General features: G+C 42.2%; 1 protein-coding gene across 1 annotated transcript; it reads left to right on the top strand.

Moving 5' to 3' along the window:
* The first annotated feature begins 921 nt into the window (after window positions 1-921).
* Window positions 922-2,156, top strand: LOC140810009 (probable carboxylesterase 6). Its single transcript, XM_073167801.1, has one exon. The coding sequence runs from the start codon at window positions 1,066-1,068 to the stop codon at window positions 2,071-2,073; it is 1,008 nt and encodes a 335-aa protein (XP_073023902.1). The 5' UTR covers window positions 922-1,065; the 3' UTR covers window positions 2,074-2,156.
* Window positions 2,157-16,689: the final 14,533 nt, after the last annotated feature.

Below are 16,689 nucleotides of genomic sequence, written 5' to 3' on the forward strand. Positions count from 1 at the left end.
TTTTAATCAAAATTTCATCTGATAAATGATCTTTTATTTTTGGAAATTTTTATTTATTCTTTAAAATTTTGACAAATAATATATGATTTTTTTAATATCTTTTTTCTATTCTTTTTAAAAGGTACACTTCCTATGGATCAATATACCGTATGCAATTTAACTAATTCAAGGACTTCAGAGTTATTATGATTATTTAAATATGATCTCAAATTATATAAATTTTTTATATAATAATTAAATTTTATTTTATTAATAATTTTAATATTCACGGAAAAGATACTAGTATATAATTACTAGGGGTGTTCAAACTTCGGATAAAACCGAAAAAATCGAAAATCCAAACCGAAAAAACCGAACACTAAACCGAACCGAAAACCGAATTTTATAATTCGGATATAAATGTTAAAACCGAAATTAATTTGGTTCGGTTTCGGATTATAAATGTCAAAACCGAACCGACCGAAAAAATCGAAATTTAATTAAATTAATAATGTTATTTTTATTTTATATTATTTATTGAGATGATATTAGTGAATGAAGAATTATTTTGAATAATACTTAGTTGATTGTTGTTTATGTAATTCATTTGTACTTTATATTTAAATATTTTACTAAGAAATCATTTAAAAAAATAACATATTATATTTTATAATATATTTATATTATTAATTTAAATAATTGTATCAAAACCGAAATAATCGACCGAAATAAGCCGAACCATTTCGATAGAAAACCGAACCGAACCGAAGAAAAATGGTTCGGATATCGGATTATATATTTGTAAAACCGAAAAAACCGAAATAAAAAACCGAAAACCGAACCGAACCGACCGATGAACACCACTAATAATTACATAACAAAACAAAAGATCATATTCAACCACCATTTGTTGAAAAGGAATAATGAAATCAACACAATTTCGTTGAAATTTGCAGGAAATTGAAGCCACAACCATTTTCCACTACAATTTACCAATCATTTCCTTTATCTGTCTCCCACTATAAATTTCTCAACATATTCGCAGTATAATTCCTCAGAAAACACATTATCTTTACCAGAACAAAAATGGTGTTAGGAAAAAAGGTAATCGATGAAGTTTCAGGGTGGCTGACGGTGTTCGAAGATGGCTCCGTCGACAGGACATGGACCGGACCGCCGGAAGTGAAGTTCATGTCGGACCCCGTGCCGCCACACGACCATTTTGTGGACGGTATTGCCGTAGCTGATGTCACCGCCGATCAAGAATCCAGCTTAAAACTTCGTATTTACCTACCGGAGAAACAAGATGACGACTTGCAGAAACTCCCCATTTTGCTGCACTTCCACGGCGGAGGATTCTGCATCAGCGAGCCCGACTGGTATATGTATTATGCTGTTTACACGGGCCTCGCACGCGCCGCAAGAGCAGTCGTGGTGTCCGTATACCTCCGCCGTGCACCGGAGCACCGCCTCCCTGCAGCCTGCGACGATGCCCTCGCGGCCCTCCACTGGCTCCGCTCCGTCGCTCGCGGCGAGTCCCATGAGCCCTGGCTCAACGACCACGCGGATTTCGGACGGGTTTTTCTCATCGGTGACAGCTCCGGTGGGAACATAGTCCACCACGTGGCGGCGTGTGCAGGCCAGGAGGACTTGAGCCCATTAGCAGTCGCTGGTGCCATTCCAATCCACCCAGGATTCTGCCGCGCGAAACGGAGCAAGTCGGAGCTGGAGCAGCCGGAGACGCCGTTCCTGACGTTAGCCATGATGGACAAGTTCCTAAGCTTAGCGCTGCCGGAGGGCGCCACAAAGGACCACCCGCTTACTTGCCCGATGGGGGAGGCAGCGGTGGCGCTGGAGAAGCTGAATCTGCCGCCGTATTTGTACTGTATAGCGGAGCAGGACCTGATGTTGGACACTGAAATGGAGATGTATGAAGCCATGAAAAAGGCGAAGAAAGATGTGGAGCTGTTGGTCAGCCATGGAGTTGGGCACAGCTTTTACTTGAACAAGATCGCAGTGGATATGGATCCTAACGTTGCTGCTCAAACTCTCAAACTTTTTCAAGGGATCAAACAATTTATCCAAACCCATTGAAGCTTTGTTTTATATGTAATAATAACAACTGTTACTGTGATCTTTTTCTTGGAATTCGAATAATACTTGGAAATTTTTATTCATATGCCATATTTATATCCATGATTTTTGTATTTAAACATATTCATTCAAAAAACAAATGAAATTTCGTACTCTAAAGAGCAATCGCTTAATCAATATTAAAAGCTACAGACCTTTTAGATCACCTTCTATGAATAAAATATGATTGTACGAACAAGTTTAACAAAACTTTGAAGTGGTCTCATTTTGGACCACATCGAATTCGGATAGACTACGTAATAGAAAGAAAAAAAAAAACGCATTTAAGATTGATTACCAATCCAAAAGATAAATTAAGCAATTCTTAAAGAATTCTCTTCATGCTCAGAAAAACTTGTTTTCAGGGCTCTGCTAGTTTTAAACGAGGAACAATGTTCATTGATTGGAGAAATGGGAGCCAACTAAAAACCAAGAATTTGGTAGATCAATCGTACCACCTCGAATTTAAATTTTTTTTAAAAAATAAATAAATAAATTGGAAAGTTCGTGATTATTACATTAACATGGTTCATTGACTCCAAAAAAGTTTCACGAAACAGTTGGTGATTAATTTTTTTGAATATCACAATCATTACTAAGAGCTGAATTGGTGTTTGGATGGGATGAGTTTTCGTATCAGGCCTAAAAAACCTTATGCCTACACAAATGTCAAAAACTGAATCTCTATTTTCTAACCAAATTACTACTTCACACAACAAACTATTAAACCATATTATAAAATATACACACGTTTTCGTTTTATATATTTTAGACAGGATAATCATAATTTTATTCCAATTTTTTTTTTCACAATCATCATATGAGTTCTCTTTCATTTCAATATATCACAAAAAAATTATATCTTTTTATCCAAACATCATTTCGTATACATGCAGCTACACGAGTTTTCCACGACTTTTCGTTGGCTCGAGTTGTAAGCCTAACCAAACTCCACCACAGCGTTTACCAAATAATCAAAATTCATAGAGATCAAAGAATAATTCAACAAAAAAACTTGTAATACCTGGAATAAGAGAAAATTCATAGAGATCAAATAATAATTCAAGACAAAAAAACTTGCAATACCTGGAATAAGAGTTTGCATGCGTAAGGTAACTTCATGGTTGACATTTTATCCCCACTCTTACACATTGTACAGAAGCCTGTATTTAGATTAAAGTTGTAATATCCCAGCAGACCACACTTCCGGCACACCTGCAAGCAGACTAATTAGCAATTTATGGAAAGATGTGATTTCAAATCTTTTTCAAACCTTTCAGGAAAGCCAATCGTCGCCTGGTAGCTATTATTGTAAGTGAACTCAACCAAAGGCAACAAAGAATCCCAGCTACCTGGAAAGTCAATAGTACACGCTCTGAGCATATCCTCAAGAATCTGAATGACTCTCTCTGACTGACCATCACTCTGAGGATGATAGGCTGTACTGAACGCTAATCGCGAACCCATAGCTCTGTGCAAACTCTTCCAAAACTCTGAAGTAAATCTGGGATCACGATCAGACACGATCGACACAGGGACACCATGAAGTCTGACAATCTCTGCTATGTAGTCCTCGGCATACTGGTTCATCGAATACGTCGTCTTGACTGGAAGAAAGTGCGCTGACTTAGTCAATCGATCAACGATAACCCAAATAGAATTGAAACCTCTCCGCACTCTGGGAAGACCAGTCACGAAATCCATCGTAATATGCTCCCACTTCCACTGAGGAATCGGCAACGACAACAATGTCCCAGCAGGTCTCTGGTGCTCAATCTTCACCTGCTGACAAGTAAGGCACTGAGAAATGAACACGGCAACATCCTTCTTCATACCTGGCCACCAGTAGAGTCGACGAAGATCCTGATACATCTTCGTACTGCCTGGATGAATCGAATACGGCGCGGTATGAGCCTCTGTCAGAATATCTCTACGAATATCATCGCCAACAGGAACACAAATACGACCTCTGAAAGTCACCAAACCATCACCATTCAAGGCGAACTCTGAATTACCTCTAATCTCTGCTCTATCTCTCAACTCTGTCAACTGAACATCAGTCGACTGCTCTCTACGGATCCTGTCCGTCAATGAAGATCGAATAACTAACGCTGAAAGACGAGCAATGGTGCCTGGAATCACCAGATCAATATCCTCTCTCTGCAAATCCATCAGCAACGGTCTCTGAATCAAAGAACTCAATGAAACACTCGACTTGCGGCTTAAAGCATCAGCCACAACATTCGCCTTCCCTGGGTGATAACTGATAGTCACATCGTAATCCTTGACAAGCTCTAACCACCTCCTCTGTCGCATATTGAGCTCTTTCTGCGAGAACAGATACTTCAAACTCTTGTGGTCTGTGAAGATCTCACACTTTTCGCCATACAGATAATGTCTCCAAATCTTAAGGGCGAAAACCACAGCTGCTAGCTCCAAATCGTGCGTCGGATAATTCTTCTCATAATCCTTCAACTGGCGAGAAGCATAGGCAATGACCTTACCTCTCTGCATCAACACTGCACCGAGACCCTTCTTCGACGCATCGGTATAGACCACAAAATCCTCTGAACCACTGGGCAATGCGAGAATAGGAGCTGACGTCAATCTATCCTTCAACTCCTGAAATGCACTCTGGCAATCTAAAGACCACTCGAACTTCACAGTCTTCCTTGTCAGATTGGACAATGGCAGGGCAATCTTGGAAAAATCCGAAATGAAACGACGATAATAACCCGCCAAACCAAGGAAACTGCGTACCTCTGAAACAGTCGTAGGAATAGGCCACTTCTGAATCGCCTCTATCTTCATCGGATCAACAGCAATGCCATCCCTCGAAACGACATGGCCTAGAAAAGAAATCTGATCCAGCCAAAACTCACACTTCTTCAACTTAGCAAACAACCTCCGCTCTCTCAGCAACTGGAGAACAACTCTGAGATGCTCTGAATGAAGCTCTCTGGTCTTGGAATAGATCAAGATATCGTCGATAAAGACAATGACGAAGCTATCCATACGGCTTGAACACACGGTTCATCAGGTCCATGAAAACAGAAGGGGCATTGGTCAAACCAAAAGACATCACGAGAAACTCATAGTGACCATACCTGGTCCTGAAAGCCGTCTTAGGGATATCAGACTCCCTAACCTTCAACTGATAGTAGCCAGACCGAAGATCAATCTTCGAGAAAACAGTGGCACCCTGGAGTTGGTCAAATAGATCGTCAATCCGTGGCAACGGATACTTGTTCTTGATCGTCACTTTGTTGAGCTCTCTGTAATCGATACACAGACGCAAAGACCCGTCCTTCTTCTTAACAAATAGAACCGGAGCTCCCCAAGGCGAAGAACTCGGACGAATGAAACCCTTATCTAGAAGATCCTGCAACTGCGTCTTCAACTCTTTCATCTCGGTAGGAGCCATCCTATACGGAGCCTTAGAAATAGGAACCGTACCTGGAGCAAGATCAATAACAAACTCTACATCTCTATCCGGCGGCAAACCCGGAACATCATCCTCAAACACATCCGCAAACTCCCTCACCACATCAATATCATCAATATTCAACTTAATCAGTCTATCCACATCCACAACAGATGCTAGAAAAACATCACAACCTCTACACAATAGCCTCTCAGCATCAAGACACGAAATAAAAGGAAGGACCAGCGAAGTACCTGAGCTGGCGAGAACTCCTCCCTGGCCATCATCTGCAAAAGTCACCGTCTTAGCAACGCAATCAATAACAGCACGATAGGTCGACAGCCAATCCATGCCAAGAATAACATCAAAGGCAACCATCGGGATCACAATCAAATCAGCAAAGACCTCTCGATCAACAAAACGAACGGGGCACGCATACACTATGGAAGTCGGGCACAAAACATCTCCCGAAGGCAAAACAACACTAAGCTGAAGGGGAATAACAGAAGGAACTATACCCAAAGATCTCAAAAACAATTCAGACATAAAAGAATGAGTAGCACCAGTATCAATCAAAGTAGTAGCTACTCTGCCTGAAATTAAAATGGAACTAGAGATTACAGAAGAATTACGATTAATACCTTCCTTAGTCATCGAAAAGATACGACCCTGCACCTTCTCCTGGCTAGCTCCCTTAGGACAATCTCTGGAAATATGGCCTGGCATACCACAACGATAACAAGAACGAGTGCCAAATCTACACTCTCCACGATGAGGTCTGCCACACTTGGGACACAAAGATCTCTCAGAATCAGACGGAGCAACTGGCACTGACGGTGGCCTAGGACTCTGATCCACCTTGCCCTTCCCCTTGAATCGATCTCTGCCACGCTGACCTGAACTCTGGCCTCTTTGAACACTAGCCTGGTGCCTCGCCTGTCTCTCCCTGGCGATATCCTTCTCGTCCTGCTCTGCTAGCAACGCCTTGGACACAATCTCCTTGAAAGTCACAGCTTTGGACATATTGATATCACGCCTTATCTCCGCTCTAAGGCCTCGAATGAAGTGAGCGCCTTTATCTTTATCACTAGTAGCAATGTACGGAGCAAAAAGGCAACCCTCCTCGAACCTGAGAATATACTCGTCCACATTCAAGCTCCCCTGACGAAGCTCCAAGAACTCTGTAACCTTCCTCGCTCGCAGTGCATCAGGAAAGTACTTGTCGTAGAAAAGCTCAGTAAACTCAGACCACTTCAAAGTAGAAACATCAATGCCAACCTTGGTCGCATTCCACCACAAACGTGCAGCTTTAACCAGCATGAAAACAGCACAACTGATACGGTCTCTGTCCTCATAGTGGAGATGATCAAAAATCGCCTCCAAAGCCTTGAACCACTCTACTGCAGCTAAAGGATCGGAGCTGCCTGGAAACTCGGGTGGATCCATCCTCTTAAACGCAGAAAAGATAGCATCAGAACCAACTGCTACTGGAGCAACCTGCCCCCTACCTTGGCCTCTGCCCTGGCCTGCTCCTTGCAGTCTAAGCAACTGCTGGATCTGCTCACTGTGAACCTTAGCCTGCTCCTTCAGTAACTTGCCGAACTCGTCGACAACTCTCGAGGACGAACTATCCTCCCCCTCTGACGCCTTACGCTTAGGAGGCATCCTCTACTCTACAATGCTCACAAGACACCAATCAATACAAAACAATAGATAGATGCAAAGAAAACATACCCGGACAGTTGAAAGTAGACGAAGTCATATGCATTGGTCCGAAGAACACCGCTCTGATACCACTAAATGTGACACCCCGATCCTCTTTTAAAATAAATACGCAGCGGAAATAAAATTTTCTCTTTTCAAAATACGGAAGGAGTTTCAAAATACATTTCTTTAAATATCTTTACAAAATAAATACATGATCATTTAAATGACATAACAAAAACAAAACATCATTCCTATGATCATGCCAAAATCCTCCTTCCAACGGTGTATGCATATGACCCCCGATCTACAGTCAACGTCCCGAGGCACCACTCTGATCTGCATCACATGAAAATAACTGGAATGAGAATAAATCTCAGCAAGTGGAACTCTTATATAACAATGAACAATAACTCTGTAAAACATCTCTTTGAAATCATAAATACCATCAACTCTGAACTGTAAACTCTGAATATCAATAACATAGCAATAGCATAAAAATATGATGGTATTTCTCTTTTGCTCTGGGGATTGATATCAATAGTATCTCTGCTCTGGGGTGCTCGTATCCCAAATCGATATAAATACCGATAACTCTGAGGGATATAAGCCTATAGGCGATGATCATCTAATATTGCATGCAATCTCTGACTATGTATTTATCAATCCGAAAACATTTAAACTCTTCTCTGGTTTTAACAATCACTTTGAACTCTATATATCTCTTTGTATTCCCTTTAATCAATAATGAGACATACAATGCCTCCAATACATATAACAATACATACTATGGATCAAATGAAAGGGAATAACACAATAAACTCTTTGAAACACATACATATATAATCATGTGAGCAAAAGGAATGAATTTCCACTTACAAACCACAACAAACACCTCAACTTAGCTCTTGATCACCACCTACAACAAATAATCCACAAATAACACCAATATCAACTAAATATCCAAGATTACAAGCTAAATAATCCATAAATCCACATAAACAACCAACCTAAACAACTCTTAATTTACAACCTTAACAGAATCGCACCAAAAGCTTACCCAAGCTTCCTAGCACCAAGGAGAACGTCGAACTCAAGTCGAAATTCCAAACAAACGCCTGAATCGAAGATAGGAAAGGAAAGAAATGACTGAAAACCCTAGAAATGGAGAGAAAAGTCGAGAATGGAGGAGAAAAGAAAGGAAAAGTATGGCCAACCACTCCAAAAAGTAGCTTAAAAACTCGCCCATACCTTCACCGCGGGTGCGCTCCTCTAAGCACCGCGGGTGCGCAATGGTTACGGCATTCTCAAAAATTCTGGAACACGAACAGCGCGGGTGCGGCGACGCAAGCAGCGCGGGTGCGGTCTCTACCGCAGGGGCGGTCTCTACATCACCGCGGGTGCGGTGTGCTCACGGCATTCCAACTCCAAAACAGCACAGTACACCGCGGGGGCACTCCAGTTAAGAGCGCGGGTGCACTCAGGTCACGGCAAAGCACTATTCCCATGCAACTAAAATCGATCCGGAACTCTGAAACGAACAACCAACAACAACTAACACCTCAAGAACAATATACTAAACATACTATAGCCCATAAACACAACTCTAAACCTCTAATCAAATAACTCAAATAACAAACGAAACTTAAATCGTACCGTACACCGGGCTCGGCTATTACAATCTCCCCCCCTTAAGGGAATTTCGTCCGCGAAATTGACGTCACGGCACGAACAACTCAGGATACTTCTCTCTTATCTCCTCCTCTGGTTCCCACGTAGCCTCCTCTAACAAATGGTTCCTCCAAAGAACTTTGACAATGCCGATCTCTTTGTTCCTCAGAACTCTAACTGTGCGATCCAAAATCTGAATCGGAATCTCTTGATACGTCAAATTCGGCGTCAAGTCCAATGGCTCATGGCGAAGAACATGGGAAGGATCTGCAACATACATCCTGAGCATCGAAACGTGAAACACATTATGAACTCTGTCAAGATCTGGAGGTAGGGCTAATCTGTAGGCTCGATCGCCAACTCTGTCCAATATCTCGAATGGACCAATAAATCTAGGACTCAACTTGCCCTTCTTGCCAAATCTCATCACACCTTTGAGAGGTGCTATCTTCAGAAACACGTGATCGCCAACCTCGAACTGCAAAGGCCTACGACGAACATCTGCATAGCTCTTCTGTCTGGACTGGGCAGTCTTCATCCTTTCTCTGATAACAGCAACAACATCAGCAGTCTGCTGGACCAACTCTGGTCCCAACATCTTCCTCTCACCAACCTCGTCCCAATACAAGGGAGACCTGCACTTCCTGCCATAAAGTGCCTCATACGGTGCCATGCCAATCGTCGCCTGGTAGCTATTATTGTAAGTGAACTCAACCAAAGGCAACAAAGAATCCCAGCTACCTGGAAAGTCAATAGTACACGCTCTGAGCATATCCTCAAGAATCTGAATGACTCTCTCTGACTGACCATCACTCTGAGGATGATAGGCTGTACTGAACGCTAATCGCGAACCCATAGCTCTGTGCAAACTCCTCCAAAACTCTGAAGTAAATCTGGGGTCACGATCAGACACGATCGACACAGGGACACCATGAAGTCTGACAATCTCTGCTATGTAGTCCTCGGCATACTGGTTCATCGAATACGTCGTCTTGACTGGAAGAAAGTGCGCTGACTTAGTCAATCGATCAACGATAACCCAAATAGAATTGAAACCTCTCCGCACTCTGGGAAGACCAGTCACGAAATCCATCGTAATATGCTCCCACTTCCACTGAGGAATCGGCAACGACAACAATGTCCCAGCAGGTCTCTGGTGCTCAATCTTCACCTGCTGACAAGTAAGGCACTGAGAAATGAACACGGCAACATCCTTCTTCATACCTGGCCACCAGTAGAGTCGACGAAGATCCTGATACATCTTCGTACTGCCTGGATGAATCGAATACGGCGCGGTATGAGCCTCTGTCAGAATATCTCTACGAATATCATCGCCAACAGGAACACAAATACGACCTCTGAAAGTCACCAAACCATCACCATTCAAGGCGAACTCTGAATTACCTCTAATCTCTGCTCTATCTCTCAACTCTGTCAACTGAACATCAGTCGACTGCTCTCTACGGATCCTGTCCGTCAATGAAGATCGAATAACTAACGCTGAAAGACGAGCAATGGTGCCTGGAATCACCAGATCAATATCCTCTCTCTGCAAATCCATCAGCAACGGTCTCTGAATCAAAGAACTCAATGAAACACTCGACTTGCGGCTTAAAGCATCAGCCACAACATTCGCCTTCCCTGGGTGATAACTGATAGTCACATCGTAATCCTTGACAAGCTCTAACCACCTCCTCTGTCGCATATTGAGCTCTTTCTGCGAGAACAGATACTTCAAACTCTTGTGGTCTGTGAAGATCTCACACTTTTCGCCATACAGATAATGTCTCCAAATCTTAAGGGCGAAAACCACAGCTGCTAGCTCCAAATCGTGCGTCGGATAATTCTTCTCATAATCCTTCAACTGGCGAGAAGCATAGGCAATGACCTTACCTCTCTGCATCAACACTGCACCGAGACCCTTCTTCGACGCATCGGTATAGACCACAAAATCCTCTGAACCACTGGGCAATGCGAGAATAGGAGCTGACGTCAATCTATCCTTCAACTCCTGAAATGCACTCTGGCAATCTAAAGACCACTCGAACTTCACAGTCTTCCTTGTCAGATTGGACAATGGCAGGGCAATCTTGGAAAAATCCGAAATGAAACGACGATAATAACCCGCCAAACCAAGGAAACTGCGTACCTCTGAAACAGTCGTAGGAATAGGCCACTTCTGAATCGCCTCTATCTTCATCGGATCAACAGCAATGCCATCCCTCGAAACGACATGGCCTAGAAAAGAAATCTGATCCAGCCAAAACTCACACTTCTTCAACTTAGCAAACAACCTCCGCTCTCTCAGCAACTGGAGAACAACTCTGAGATGCTCTGAATGAAGCTCTCTGGTCTTGGAATAGATCAAGATATCGTCGATAAAGACAATGACGAAGCTATCCATACGGCTTGAACACACGGTTCATCAGGTCCATGAAAACAGAAGGGGCATTGGTCAAACCAAAAGACATCACGAGAAACTCATAGTGACCATACCTGGTCCTGAAAGCCGTCTTAGGGATATCAGACTCCCTAACCTTCAACTGATAGTAGCCAGACCGAAGATCAATCTTCGAGAAAACAGTGGCACCCTGGAGTTGGTCAAATAGATCGTCAATCCGTGGCAACGGATACTTGTTCTTGATCGTCACTTTGTTGAGCTCTCTGTAATCGATACACAGACGCAAAGACCCGTCCTTCTTCTTAACAAATAGAACCGGAGCTCCCCAAGGCGAAGAACTCGGACGAATGAAACCCTTATCTAGAAGATCCTGCAACTGCGTCTTCAACTCTTTCATCTCGGTAGGAGCCATCCTATACGGAGCCTTAGAAATAGGAACCGTACCTGGAGCAAGATCAATAACAAACTCTACATCTCTATCCGGCGGCAAACCCGGAACATCATCCTCAAACACATCCGCAAACTCCCTCACCACATCAATATCATCAATATTCAACTTAATCAGTCTATCCACATCCACAACAGATGCTAGAAAAACATCACAACCTCTACACAATAGCCTCTCAGCATCAAGACACGAAATAAAAGGAAGGACCAGCGAAGTACCTGAGCTGGCGAGAACTCCTCCCTGGCCATCATCTGCAAAAGTCACCGTCTTAGCAACGCAATCAATAACAGCACGATAGGTCGACAGCCAATCCATGCCAAGAATAACATCAAAGGCAACCATCGGGATCACAATCAAATCAGCAAAGACCTCTCGATCAACAAAACGAACGGGGCACGCATACACTATGGAAGTCGGGCACAAAACATCTCCCGAAGGCAAAACAACACTAAGCTGAAGGGGAATAACAGAAGGAACTATACCCAAAGATCTCAAAAACAATTCAGACATAAAAGAATGAGTAGCACCAGTATCAATCAAAGTAGTAGCTACTCTGCCTGAAATTAAAATGGAACTAGAGATTACAGAAGAATTACGATTAATACCTTCCTTAGTCATCGAAAAGATACGACCCTGCACCTTCTCCTGGCTAGCTCCCTTAGGACAATCTCTGGAAATATGGCCTGGCATGCCACAACGATAACAAGAACGAGTGCCAAATCTACACTCTCCACGATGAGGTCTGCCACACTTGGGACACAAAGATCTCTCAGAATCAGACGGAGCAACTGGCACTGACGGTGGCCTAGGACTCTGATCCACCTTGCCCTTCCCCTTGAATCGATCTCTGCCACGCTGACCTGAACTCTGGCCTCTTTGAACACTAGCCTGGTGCCTCGCCTGTCTCTCCCTGGCGATATCCTTCTCGTCCTGCTCTGCTAGCAACGCCTTGGACACAATCTCCTTGAAAGCCACAGCTTTGGACATATTGATATCACGCCTGATCTCCGCTCTAAGGCCTCGAATGAAGTGAGCGCCTTTATCTTTATCACTAGTAGCAATGTACGGAGCAAAAAGGCAACCCTCCTCGAACCTGAGAATATACTCGTCCACATTCAAGCTCCCCTGACGAAGCTCCAAGAACTCTGTAACCTTCCTCGCTCGCAGTGCATCAGGAAAGTACTTGTCGTAGAAAAGCTCAGTAAACTCAGACCACTTCAAAGTAGAAACATCAATGCCAACCTTGGTCGCATTCCACCACAAACGTGCAGCTTTAACCAGCATGAAAACAGCACAACTGATACGGTCTCTGTCCTCATAGTGGAGATGATCAAAAATCGCCTCCAAAGCCTTGACCCACTCTACTGCAGCTAAAGGATCGGAGCTGCCTGGAAACTCGGGTGGATCCATCCTCTTAAACGCAGAAAAGATAGCATCAGAACCAACTGCTACTGGAGCAACCTGCCCCCTACCTTGGCCTCTGCCCTGGCCTGCTCCTTGCAGTCTAAGCAACTGCTGGATCTGCTCACTGTGAACCTTAGCCTGCTCCTTCAGTAACTTGCCGAACTCGTCGACAACTCTCGAGGACGAACTATCCTCCCCCTCTGACGCCTTATGCTTAGGAGGCATCCTCTACTCTACAATGCTCACAAGACACCAATCAATACAAAACAATAGATAGATGCAAAGAAAACATACCCGGACAGTTGAAAGTAGACGAAGTCATATGCATTGGTCCGAAGAACACCGCTCTGATACCACTAAATGTGACACCCCGATCCTCTTTTAAAATAAATACGCAGCGGAAATAAAATTTTCTCTTTTCAAAATACGGAAGGAGTTTCAAAATACATTTCTTTAAATATCTTTACAAAATAAATACATGATCATTTAAATGACATAACAAAAACAAAACATCATTCCTATGATCATGCCAAAATCCTCCTTCCAACGGTGTATGCATATGACCCCCGATCTACAGTCAACGTCCCGAGGCACCACTCTGATCTGCATCACATGAAAATAACTGGAATGAGAATAAATCTCAGCAAGTGGAACTCTTATATAACAATGAACAATAACTCTGTAAAACATCTCTTTGAAATCATAAATACCATCAACTCTGAACTGTAAACTCTGAATATCAATAACATAGCAATAGCATAAAAATATGATGGTATTTCTCTTTTGCTCTGGGGATTGATATCAATAGTATCTCTGCTCTGGGGTGCTCGTATCCCAAATCGATATAAATACCGATAACTCTGAGGGATATAAGCCTATAGGCGATGATCATCTAATATTGCATGCAATCTCTGACTATGTATTTATCAATCCGAAAACATTTAAACTCTTCTCTGGTTTTAACAATCACTTTGAACTCTATATATCTCTTTGTATTCCCTTTAATCAATAATGAGACATACAATGCCTCCAATACATATAACAATACATACTATGGATCAAATGAAAGGGAATAACACAATAAACTCTTTGAAACACATACATATATAATCATGTGAGCAAAAGGAATGAATTTCCACTTACAAACCACAACAAACACCTCAACTTAGCTCTTGATCACCACCTACAACAAATAATCCACAAATAACACCAATATCAACTAAATATCCAAGATTACAAGCTAAATAATCCATAAATCCACATAAACAACCAACCTAAACAACTCTTAATTTACAACCTTAACAGAATCGCACCAAAAGCTTACCCAAGCTTCCTAGCACCAAGGAGAACGTCGAACTCAAGTCGAAATTCCAAACAAACGCCTGAATCGAAGATAGGAAAGGAAAGAAATGACTGAAAACCCTAGAAATGGAGAGAAAAGTCGAGAATGGAGGAGAAAAGAAAGGAAAAGTATGGCCAACCACTCCAAAAAGTAGCTTAAAAACTCGCCCATACCTTCACCGCGGGTGCGCTCCTCTAAGCACCGCGGGTGCGCAATGGTTACGGCATTCTCAAAAATTCTGGAACACGAACAGCGCGGGTGCGGCGACGCAAGCAGCGCGGGTGCGGTCTCTACCGCAGGGGCGGTCTCTACATCACCGCGGGTGCGGTGTGCTCACGGCATTCCAACTCCAAAACAGCACAGTACACCGCGGGGGCACTCCAGTTAAGAGCGCGGGTGCACTCAGGTCACGGCAAAGCACTATTCCCATGCAACTAAAATCGATCCGGAACTCTGAAACGAACAACCAACAACAACTAACACCTCAAGAACAATATACTAAACATACTATAGCCCATAAACACAACTCTAAACCTCTAATCAAATAACTCAAATAACAAACGAAACTTAAATCGTACCGTACACCGGGCTCGGCTATTACAAGAAGCCACCACTAGCTTGGAAAGATTTCAAAAATTATTTGAAGCACAAGCGCAAGGAGATGAATGTTGAAGAGCTCATTGTTCGACTTCGCATCGAGGAAGACAACAAGAGTTTGGAAAGACGACTGTTTTCTCCTGTTGCCGCTAAGGCAAATGTTGTTGAGCATGATCAAAGCTCGAAAAAGAGAAACTCCTCTCCCTCCAACAAAAAGTTGAACCTCAGACCCAAAGGAGGCGTTTCAAAGAAGAATTTCTCTGGAAAATGCTATAAATGTGATGGCATGGGTCACAAGGCATCTGAATGTAAGAAGCCAAAGAGAAACCGAGAGGTGAATATGGTGGAGAACATATCTCAAGAGGTTTCAAACATGAATCAATGTGCTGTAATCTCTGAAATTAATCAGGTGGGTTCAAACCCAAGAGAGTGGTGGATCGATACTGGTGCCACTTGTTATGTTTGCTCCGACAAGGAGATGTTTGCTACTCTTGAGGAATCTATGAATGAGGAAAAACTATTCATGGGAAATTCCGCTACTTCTGATATCAAGGGTCAAGGAAAAGTTGTCCTAAAGATGACATCTGGAAAAGAATCGACTTTGAACAATGTGCTGTATGTACCGTACATCCGTAAGAACTTGGTGCCCGGGTCGATTCTTAACAAGCATGGTTTTTGCATTGTCTTCGAGTCAGATAAGGTGGTTTTGTCGAAATGTAGAATGTTTTTTGGCAAATGGTATGTTTGTAATAGTTTATTCAAACTCAATGTAATGACTATTAAGCCTGTGATGAATAAAGTTAATACTTTTGCTTACTTTCTTGAGTCTTCTTTTTTATTGTATGGTAAACTTGGATACGTTAATTACGATACAATTCGTAGAATAATTAACATGAAAAACATTCATGCATTCCAAATTGATAAACAACACAAATGTGAAACTTGTGTTGAGGCAAAACTAACAAGATCATCTTTTTGAACTATTGAAAGAAATAGTGAACCACTTGATTTAATTCACAGTGATATATATAATCTAAAAGGTGTTCAAACTCGTGGTGAAAATAAATACTTCTCACTTTTGTTGACGATAGCAAAAATTTTGTTATGTGTATCTACTTAAAAGTAAGGATGAAGCTATTGACAAATTTTTTAATATAAGAGTGAAGTTGAAAATCAACTTAGCAAGAAAATTAAGGTGATAAGAAGTGATCGTGGAGGTGAATATGAGTCACCATTTGCTGAGTTTTGTGCTCAACACGATATCAAACATGAATGAACTGCACCTTATTCTCCTCAGAAAAATGGCATTGCAGAGAGAAAGAATCACACCTTGAAATAAATTATGAATGCATTGTTATTAAGTTCTGGTTTACCACAGAACTTGTGGGGAGAAGTTGTTCTAACAGCTAATTACCTTTTAAATAAGGTGCCCCGAAAGAAGCAAGATAAAAGTTCATACGAGTTATGGAAAGGTAGAATTCCTTCCTACCAATATTTGCGAGTGTGGGGGTGTCTTGCCAAGGTAGCAAGCAGTACACACTCCAAAGAAAGTAAATATAAGACCAAAAACTGTTGATTGCATTTTC

Source organism: Primulina eburnea, chromosome 13 (assembly GCF_022965805.1).
Source record: "Primulina eburnea isolate SZY01 chromosome 13, ASM2296580v1, whole genome shotgun sequence".
Classification (NCBI taxonomy): Eukaryota; Viridiplantae; Streptophyta; class Magnoliopsida; order Lamiales; family Gesneriaceae; genus Primulina; species Primulina eburnea.

Coding starts and splice junctions, on each gene's coding strand:
- LOC140810009 (XM_073167801.1), top strand. CDS start 1,066: ATGGTGTTAGGAAAAAAGGTAATCGATGAAGTTTCAGGGTGGCTGACG.